The 10,059-nt window shown below is 39.6% G+C and overlaps 2 protein-coding genes across 2 annotated transcripts in view; one reads left to right on the top strand and one right to left on the bottom strand.

Moving 5' to 3' along the window:
• LOC109474580 (G-protein coupled receptor 54-like) overlaps positions 1 to 10,059 on the top strand; it is a 27,379-nt gene that overhangs the window by 8,585 nt on the left and 8,735 nt on the right. Inside the window, exon 4 of the mRNA XM_019774916.1 lies at positions 3,798 to 3,932. Coding sequence (XP_019630475.1) covers positions 3,798 to 3,932 — 135 coding nt within the window. The remainder of the gene's footprint in view (positions 1 to 3,797; positions 3,933 to 10,059) is intronic.
• Positions 7,169 to 10,059, bottom strand: part of LOC109474965 (protein CREG1-like) — a 10,452-nt gene continuing 7,561 nt past the window's right edge. The window contains exons 3-4 of the mRNA XM_019775461.1: positions 8,443 to 8,578; positions 7,169 to 7,918 (exon numbers count right to left, since the gene is read on the bottom strand). Of these exons, the coding sequence (XP_019631020.1) occupies positions 7,774 to 7,918; positions 8,443 to 8,578 (281 nt within the window). The 3' untranslated portion in view covers positions 7,169 to 7,773. The remainder of the gene's footprint in view (positions 7,919 to 8,442; positions 8,579 to 10,059) is intronic.

Here is a 10,059-nt window from a genome sequence, read left to right as displayed (position 1 = left end):
GTAGTAATTTTATGGATGACATCCTCAGTGAAGACCCACAAACTAGTGCGCGCGGGCGAATAAAACAACAATTCCGGCCAAAAATAAAACTGCTACTAAACTACAGGAATACAAAGCTGGTATTGTGAATTTGCAGCAGTACTTAGCGACGTATGCGACAAGCCGGCACATGCTGGCTTTTTGCGGAATTTATGAATCGGCACTATACGTATGTTCTTGAGTCGTGGAGTTTCAGTAGCCTGGGTGCCATCCTCAAGAGTTACCACCTCCGTATTGTCGCTAACTAACATGGGCTACCCAGGCCTAGAGCCAGGCCAGAGCATCGGTGGACGTGATATTTTTTTTTTCAAGAACAGGTGAAAATCAATGCGCGAGCGGATGTCATCCATAAAATTTAATCGGTGTAGCCTAATAATCAATATTAATACGGAGGCCGACATCGTCTACCAGATACCTTTCACCCAGTATTGACGTGACAAGCCTCATTGGGTCAGTCTACTGAGGAAGACCAGAGTGACTGATCAAAAGCTCTAGGTGAGAGAACTTTTTGTGTTGGATATAAAGTTTCAACTCTAAAAAATATTAATAATATTAATATTTCGTCGTTCAACTTTGTTTTGTAAAACTAGGGTACTCATGATGAATGGAAATATAAAAGTTGTGTCATTATCTTTATCAGAATCATCAGGATAGCTGTTACAATTTCAGCAATTTTCAGCCGTAATTAAAAATGTATGATTTTTTAGGGTCTCCGAGGGGGACCCAGAACACCATAACGAAAAATACCTGGAGGGTTACAATCCCATAGCTGTTGATAGTTCCACATACACATTATACATTCAAAGTATGCGCCGATCTGGCCGACCTCCATCTTATAATCGACTTCAGCCTGGTTTTCTCGTGCAATTACACTAAAACGTCTTCTAAGGTTTGTGCCAATTTGGAAGGTTACAATCATATGGCTGTTTATAGTTCCACTTATCCATTATACATCCAAAGTACGCGCCGATTTGGCTGACCCCCATTTTCCGATCTACTTTTGCCTGAACCGTGAATTTCTCGAGCAATTACTCTAAAACGTCTTCAAAGGTTAGTGCTAGTTTCATCAGGTTGGTAAGTCACTAAATAAAGATACTATTTTTACACAACCAAGTTTTTTTTTATCCAGCCGACGTTTCGGTTACCATCTGTCACTTTCCTCAGGGCAATTCTGACTGTTTCACATTGCGCAGCAGCACAGGTGTCGCTGCTACAGATCTAGATGCGTGTACATGTGTTAATATTTTACGTTTGGGACTACATTTATGGCAGCGGCACCTAGCTATGCCTGCTCAATTTTAACCGGTCAGAATTGCCCTGAGGAAGGTGACAGACGGTCACTGAAACGTCGGTTGAATAAAACACTTGTTTGTGTCACATCTTCTAAGGTTGCCATTGTTTGATACGAATGTTTTGGCGAAAAAAGAGGGGTAAAATTTGAAAATCTTTTTTACCTTCAGATGGTTTAGCCTAAAAAACCTACTGCTCTAGCTTTTTATTCTTATCTTGCTCAAATACAAAACGTTACTAGTATATGCTGACCATCCCCTCCAGCTCTGCCTTGCATTATGATGTAGCCAAACACCACAGCGTGTCTGCTACAGCACCAGTTACCATGACGGCAGCGTCTGGTCCAGGTCATTGACCTTATGTGTTTGCAAAAGAAAAGAAAAGAAACAGAGCAGGAATAATATGTTCCTTCTGCAAAGCTATGATAAAGAAACTGACAAACGCTTTTTAGACGACGAAAGGGTAATTTATTGTAGAATTATCAATTTAAGAGGAAAATAATGCCACCTTTTTCAATAGAAATTAGCATATATATCGAGTTATTTCCTATACTGTTGTGTGGGGTACGTGTACCTTAGTAACAAGCGTGGAAAAAAGTGAATTTACATGCGTCACATTATGTCTAGGGATGAAGTTTATATTTGTTTTTTTGTAGATTTTGAGATACGCCCGTAACGTATGATTGTAAAATCATTTCTTGGTGCTGCGTTGTTAAAAAAAACGTCGCCAGGTTATATTTCTTGTGTGCATAAATCGCTTTTGGTAAATTTCGTTTTGGTGGAGAGAGCCCTGGATATATACCTCCAGGTATCATTTTAGGCCACAGCAAGTAAATGTATGGATGACGCCCTCCCCAGACTTCAAATCTAATGCGAGCGGGCGAAAAAAAAAACAAGACGGGCCGAAAAAAACAAGGTTCCTTCATTCTAAAATGTTGACTCAATCATTGTATAAATGGTTTTGATTCAGCGGGAGCATCACATACACACAGCCAGCATCACATATCACTGCATCAAAGTAAGAAACAAAACATTAAATCAGAGCCTTTTCTTGTCTCCTCTCTTCATAGTTATCTGCCATCCATCTTACGGCATAGCAACAGACATATTTTCATGAAAGTTCATCTGTGTTGGTAGTAATCATAGTAAAAGGTTGAACTTTATTCCAACACACAATTGTGCAAGGATCAAATTTTCAGCGACCACTGTCACCATCATCAGGATAATTAATGACCAATCACTTCACAACGTGATCTCGCGAGAGTTACGGTTTACAAACACGTGACCTTGTTCACACGAGATTTTACTGATACGTGACGTAAGCAATTGATCAAAAGTGCCAGGGAGTTTATGTGCCCATTTTCGGTATGTTGACCACTATCAGAAGGCAGCAAAATGTCTTGTTTGTTTTTTTTTAAATCAGGCGCTGATGTCATCCATAAAAATTACTTGCTGTGGCCTTAGCTACAATCTATGTCGGGGAATTGGTGTACTTATGGTCATAATTAGATTCAAAAGTCACGAATACCGGACTACCCCGGCATCTATCTTCATTAGTAACACCATTTTTCACGCTGTTCCTATTAAGCCCATGTTGATTTGATTATATGGATGACATCCTCCGGTAGCCCCAAAACTGATGCGCGCGTGCGAATAAAAAAAAAAGTTTTGCAAAAAAAAAGTTATTTCATTATGAAATCTACGTGGTCATGAGGGTTGAGCAAATGGCACAGAATATGGTTTGGCGAATAATCTAGTCTTCAAGTTCATTTCTTTACAATTTCGTCTTTTTTCGTTTGATTTTGGCATTCTACGACATTGGTATAGTTTTTATTAATTTTTTTTTGTAACTTATGGTATATTTTTGCTCATTTTGCAACTGTTTTGTACGATTTACAGTATGGTTGAAAACTTTTTTTTTTTTGGAAACGGCCGAAAATTCATGCGCGCGCGGATGTCATCCTTATAATCAAATCAACATGGCCTAAATGGGTTTAGGGACAAGCCCACAACGTGTGCATTCCTGATAACAGAAAATCAATCAACATATTTGCTTAATTCACCACCAGTCAATGAGAAGTAAAAGCAAAAGACATTCAATGTCCTTCATACCACGAGCTTTGAGACTCTACTACAGTAATGACTCTCAGTTGTAACGACTCTATGTCTCGAATATTTAACACATGAACTGCTTAGGCTACGATTGTATAAAATCTTCTCACGATTTTATGGACTGACTACTATGGTACTGAGACTTCCTCCAGATATTAGTTGACTAAGTTTATATAACTACATATTGTTTAGTTACTGCTTTTAATGTGATTTTAAATTTGTTGCATAATGATTTTAGAATTGTACTTGTTTTAAAAATTCATCAAAGTCTATTATTCCATTGACTGTAAATGAGCATGCAATTCAGCCGTCAGGCTGCAATATGCTTTTGTGCAATAAACCAATTTGAATTTGTAGACCAAGAAAAGCACGCTGATGGTGATTGGTGTGGTGGTGCTGTTCACCCTGTGCTGGCTACCCAACCACGTCATCAACCTGTGGTGGCACAGCAGCTCCGACAAACGACTGACAGCCGCTGTCTACTACAGCAAGGTAGGGACAGCTTCAATTTATAATATATAGTAGCAGAAGCTGTTTACTACAGCAAGGTAATGGACAACGTAAGTCTATAATATATAGTAACAGTCGCTGTTTATTACAGCAAGGTAAGGACACGAGCCATAGTATATAGTAACAGCCGCTGTTTAGTACAGCAAGGTAGGGCGGATTTCAGTCCATAATATGTAGTAACAGCTAGGTAGGTAGGTACAGCTTTAGCCCGTGATAATAGTAACTGTAATTATAGCTGCTGTTTACTACATCAAAGTAGGGATAGCTTCAATTTATAATATATAATCGTTGTTTACTACACAAAGTAGGAGCAGTTTATAATATATAGTAATGGCCGTTGTTAACCACAGAAAGGTAGGGACAGCTTAAGTCCACATAACAGCCGCTGTTTACTACAGTAAGGTAGGGACAACCTCAGTCCACAATATATAGTAACAGCCGCTTTTTACTACAGCAAGGTATGGACAGCTTCAGTTCATGATATATAGTAACAGCCGCTGTTTACTACAGCAAGGTATGGACAGCTTCAATCCATAATATATAGTAACAGAAGCTGTTTACTACAGCTAAGTAGGGACAGCTACATTCCAAAGTATATAGTAACAGAAACTGTTTACTACAGCAAGGTAGGGGCAGCTACAATCCATAGTATATAGTAACAGAAGCTGTTTGCCTTAGCAATGTAGGGACAGCTTCGGTCCATAATATCTAGTTACTTAACTGAGTAGGAACAGCTTCATGATCAGTTCATAATATGTAGTAACAGCTGTTTACTACAGCACGGCAGATACAGCTTCAGTCCATAGTATATAGTGACAAGCGCTGTTTACTACAGCAAGGTAGGGACAGCTTCAGTCCATAGTATATAGTAGCGCTGTTTGCTACAGCAAGGTAGGGACAGCTGCAGTCCATAGTATATAGTAGCGCTGTTTACTATAGCAAGGTAGGGACAGTTCCAAATCCGTAATATATTATTTATAAAAAGCTGTAGTGCTAAATTCCTAATTGTAAGCTGCATTTTGCAACTTTAGAACAACATAAAAAGTAATTTTTTTCTCAACAAGAAATGTCAGTTGAATCATCCATACTTTACTGCAAAGGACACGACAGTTTTTAAAAAAAGAAACTCAGAAGTTTTGCCCGCTTAGTGTTTTGTTTATTTGAAGTATATGACAACAACTTGTGAGCATTAAAGAGTGACATGAATGTATACATCAAAATTATGCAAATCAAGACCAGGACCTACAAATTGCAGAATCGATGCAGGGATGGCAAAAAAGAACTTAGTTCTTATAGAACATGTCAAGATTCTAATCATAATCCAATGTTAAGGTGTACATACGTCAAAAAACAGTTACTCAAGCAACTGGATATGATTTTGAAATCATATCCAGTTGCTTGAGTAACTGTTTTTTGACGTATCGTATTACCTAGGTGTCTAACCTTCATCGACGTATTAAGGTGTGCATTATTACAATAGATTGTTTGTGTTGACACAATTGACAAACCATGAGGCCCACGACTAAATTCCTTTGCCAAATGATGTTAACCTTTATGGCTGGCATATTCTTGGGTTTCAGTCACGTGACCCGACCTTAGCGACGGGTGTTATCCGCCATGTTGGTGTACCTACAACCCCGCGTAGCCTATGCGCTATGTACATGATTCATTGTTTTGTAGCTGGTTGCGGGTCAAAAAAAGTGGTAAACACAGTGTATCTTTTCAATGTGTGCCAAGGTGATTACAAATCAAGGAAAGGACCAAGAAAAACTGACCGAAAAACATCGCAGATTGTGGATTTTTGCGATCAGCCGCGGGGATACGGCCACAGAAAATTATATCCCGAGATTGTGGCGAGTTACTATCGCCAAAGACTCTGGGCAAGCTTCACCCGCCTGGGTCCGACACAATGTTGCCTGGGTCCCTACTAAAGAAAGAAGGAAGAAAGAAGTACAGAGATTGGGACGAAAGCAAAGAACAGAAGGAGGGGCGAGGGCCGAAAGGGCGAGAGAACGCAACAAGCGGGCCGCGGAACAGTCGGGTCTGGTGGCTTGACCGGGCGGGGCTTCTGACGCCAAAAGCCGCCCGACGCCACACAATGCTGCTGGATATCGCGTACGTGATCTTCCCTACACCGAGGTCAGAAATGTTCCTGTACATGCAGAAATGGCACCCAGGAATTTCCATTAAACATCGACTAAACAATAGTTTACATGGTGCAAGTGAATTTATTTTGATACACGTGGCAGTCTGACTCAATTTGAGCCTAAGTGCCCTAAAACTCCGAGTTCACCCTGACAGCCCAACAAAATTACCGATCTTAGCACTAAAATTGCGTTAAGATTCTGCTTATCATGATACCCTAATATTGTAATGTCAATGTTCACAAGCTAATTCATGCATAGGTTGTGAGAGGTTACCCAAAAACTTTTTTTCACGGCAAAACTACAACTACGGGTACGTAAACAAAATTATGCCCGGAGGCTCCCCCCCCAACGCCGATGATTTACTCCCGCAAACTCGAGGCGGCCAACAAAATTTCTGTCAACAGGGATGACAAGCCGTCATGTGAAATTCTCATTCTAATGGGGTTCCAACAGAGACATGAGTACTTTTTGGTGCTTGAAAAAATATTCATGATTTCATAATTTGATTGGGGATAACCCGTCCGCTCCACTCGAAATTGTTGTTTACCATTCCGCTACGCGAGCGAGTCACAAGTTGTCGCGAGAAGGAATCAGACACACTGGTGACCCGCGCACAGAGAACTGTCCAAAACACACTTCCCAGAACCTCTCTCTCTCTCTTAATTCATTTATTGAGAAAAAAAATAGACTAGAGTGACCAACATACGGATCCTGTCCACTGTAGGACTGTGAAGGAGATACTAGTAACGTTAGTCTTTGAAGTTCGTTCACACATACGCAAGTTTTGTCGTCCTATATCCTTTGTCATCGTATCCTTTGACTTCCTATCCTCTCAAAAATGTACAATTTCATTGAAAACCTTGTCATCTGTCAACCATCAAAGACTGCAGAATTATCGTGTGGCTGTTAATTACTTGTATGGCTTCGGTGCCAACGTCTTGACACTGCATAGCACTACACCGAGGTACACCAACATGGCGGCCGCCTGTATTACGCAAGCCCCGTGACGTCACGTGAAAGCCGAGAATTGAAAAGGTTTATTATTTTGTTTAGCAAGGGAGATCCTCATTTGCATAGATTATATCAGTTCATAACTTTTTCTAAGAAAATTGTACAACTGATCCACAAGTTTTCAATCCAAGGTAATAGACAATTGCAGTTGAAACAAATACTGATAGAGGGCGCACGTGGATGGTCTATTTTTGAAGGGCAGGGACCAGCATAATGACTTCCCATTGGAAATCTATGCTAAAACCACTAGAAACAAGCACTTTAAAATACATTTACCTTTATCTCAAACCTCAAGTTTTTACCCCCACTGGAAAGCTGGATTTGTCAGGTGTCTTTTGATGCAAATAGTGGAAGTTCGATTCCACGGTTTTAATGCGCTACAGCCAAAATATTGAAATGATACCAGGATTTAACCCCCTGGCAAAGTGGGACAGTCCACACAGAGAACAAGTATTTAGAGGTCAATGATAGGTCAAACCATGAAAAAGGTCACACTTTTTGGCCATATTTTGAAAATATACATTCTTCTGCCCTTCTTACTTCAAAACTGGGCTTTTCTGAGCAAAATTTGCCCAGGAAAAATCATCTAAAAATAAGTCCCAAAATATATCTAGTTCTGCGCATGGCGATTTGCTGGTCCCTCCTATGAAGCTTGACCATATTGACTATGGTTTAACGTTGAAGTAGTCTTCGGGAGAGACGATGTTTCCTCCGCCGAAGAAGTCCAAGACGAAGACATCTTCTATCTCCATTTTGGTGAAGTAAAACTTGTGACTTTCCATCTTGATCCAGTCAGCCATGATAGGATGTCTGTGACAAGAAAATCACAATAAAATAAAATTTACAACTAAAGAAGTAACATTTGCAAAGCAAATGCATAATGTTTACCTTCGGACATGGTCTGCCCTGTTAATTTTTACTTAAAGACATTCACATACATGTACTACGAGTAAATGGTGACAGGAGTAGAGCAGACCATAAAATTGCAACATTATGTAGCCCAACAAAAGTCACCATGGTGACAGACGTCAACAAATCATGTCATTGGCCAGGTCAGAGGTTAGTGTTTGGAACAGAAGAGGAAGAAACTGAGTAAAAACTTCTTCCGTAAACATAAAAAAAACATCATGATCAACCAATCGGAAGTAAGCCAGCAGTGTTCGGGGTGGGTTCCTGGGTCAAATTTGACAAAAATTAACTCAAATTCATTTCGATTCGTATAGAAAGGTAGGCATGGCTTAAATCTGGTCAGCTGGCGTTCGGAGAAGTTAATGAATGTGTGACAGTGGCTATAACTGTTCCAATGGCATGTATTGTTCAGACATAACCCATACCTAGAGAACAGGGCATTCTTTGCAAAGTCGGCTTCGTCTTGGGGAACAGTCACGATTTTTCCCGACAGGATGATTTTGGCACATCGTGGATCCTCAGCGTCCCATTTCATACTGGTGCAGTATCCGCTCTCAATCTCTGAAAAGTTGGAGAAAGAAAATTTCTTTACGTCAAAACATGCAAACTACTGATGGATATTCATAAATACTAGTACATTTTTGTGGCATTCGTTAGCTGAATTGAGGGCGACAATGTTTAGCCATTCTTACAAGCCACGTGCATGCACACACAGACACACACACACTGTAATTCCTGATTTTTTCACGGTACTTTTATGTTCATTGTTTTCACTGTCACTTCTGCACCATGAACTTATCATTACAGTTAACAAATAGTTCCTGAACTTTCTTATTCCTGCACCTGCTGTCTCCAGCGTGAACATATAGTTCCGTGAACATGTCTATTTTTCTCAGACCGTGAACTTTTGCTACCGTGAACATAAAGTGAATTACAGTATGTACACACACATACACAAACACAGACACACAGAGAGACATATATACAGGCACAAACACACACACACACACACAAACCACATACACATTTACACACTCACATGCTGTACACCCACATATACACACACAAGCATACAGACACAAATACATGTATAAACACACATACACATACAGTCATATACACACGTACACAAACACACACACACATAGTACACGTGCGTGCTAAAGCACCAGTTCACGTGTGCATTCAAACACTTTTCGTTTAACCCTACCTAGGACCGGGGGGGGGGCTAAAAGTGCCCGCGGCAACTTTGATGTCACCTAGCGTCTGAACGGCTAGCCGTAGAACGGCCAAACTTGGTGACTTTTCCTAGAATATTGTTGGCAACAATTCTCTATCATTGGATTAAGAAAAGAATTTTTTGTGTTGCCATGGCAACGGGTTTCTGACAGGCATTTTTTGCTAAATTTAGTACTTTTTGTTTCAACAATAGAATTTTATGGGTTTTATGTCAAGTTACTCATGGTTTCTAATATTAATAACACCCCATATAATTTTATGTAAATTTTATCATTAAATATGCATAATTTATGCTAATTTGATGACGTCATTGGCCAAAATCCAAGATGGCGGACCATATCATTAGAACAGGTATATACAGGTTATTTTCATTGAAATTTCATCAATACTTCCATTTCTTTTTCCAAAAAAGGTTTAAATGAAGGCCTTTAGTATGTCTACGATGTATTTTAGGCTTTATCATGAAAAAAAACTATTTTGGAAAATTCAAGATTGATGATCCAAGATGGCGGATATCTTAAGTATGCATGACGTCATGTTATGACGTCACCGGTGTTGCTATGGGCAACATAAGACTTAGTACACCATAATATTCTGTCATAAACACTTTTGGTACAGTTATGTTGAATACCATTGAGTTTTCAGGGAAAAACCTATTTAGACGGTTTTGGCCAATAAAATCACATTAATGACGTCATAATGACGTCATATTACATCATAACGACATAAAAATTGTAGATATGATAAATTTTAACTAGTACACCATTCTCTGAAAATTTGGTGGTCATACGACATACCGTTCG

Source organism: Branchiostoma belcheri, unplaced genomic scaffold (genome assembly GCF_001625305.1).
Source record: "Branchiostoma belcheri isolate BF01 breed outbred unplaced genomic scaffold, Haploidv18h27 scaffold102, whole genome shotgun sequence".
NCBI lineage: Eukaryota > Metazoa > Chordata > Leptocardii > Amphioxiformes > Branchiostomatidae > Branchiostoma > Branchiostoma belcheri.
The sequence above is the reverse complement of the archived record's forward strand: the minus strand, read 5'-3'. Positions and strand labels throughout refer to the sequence as shown.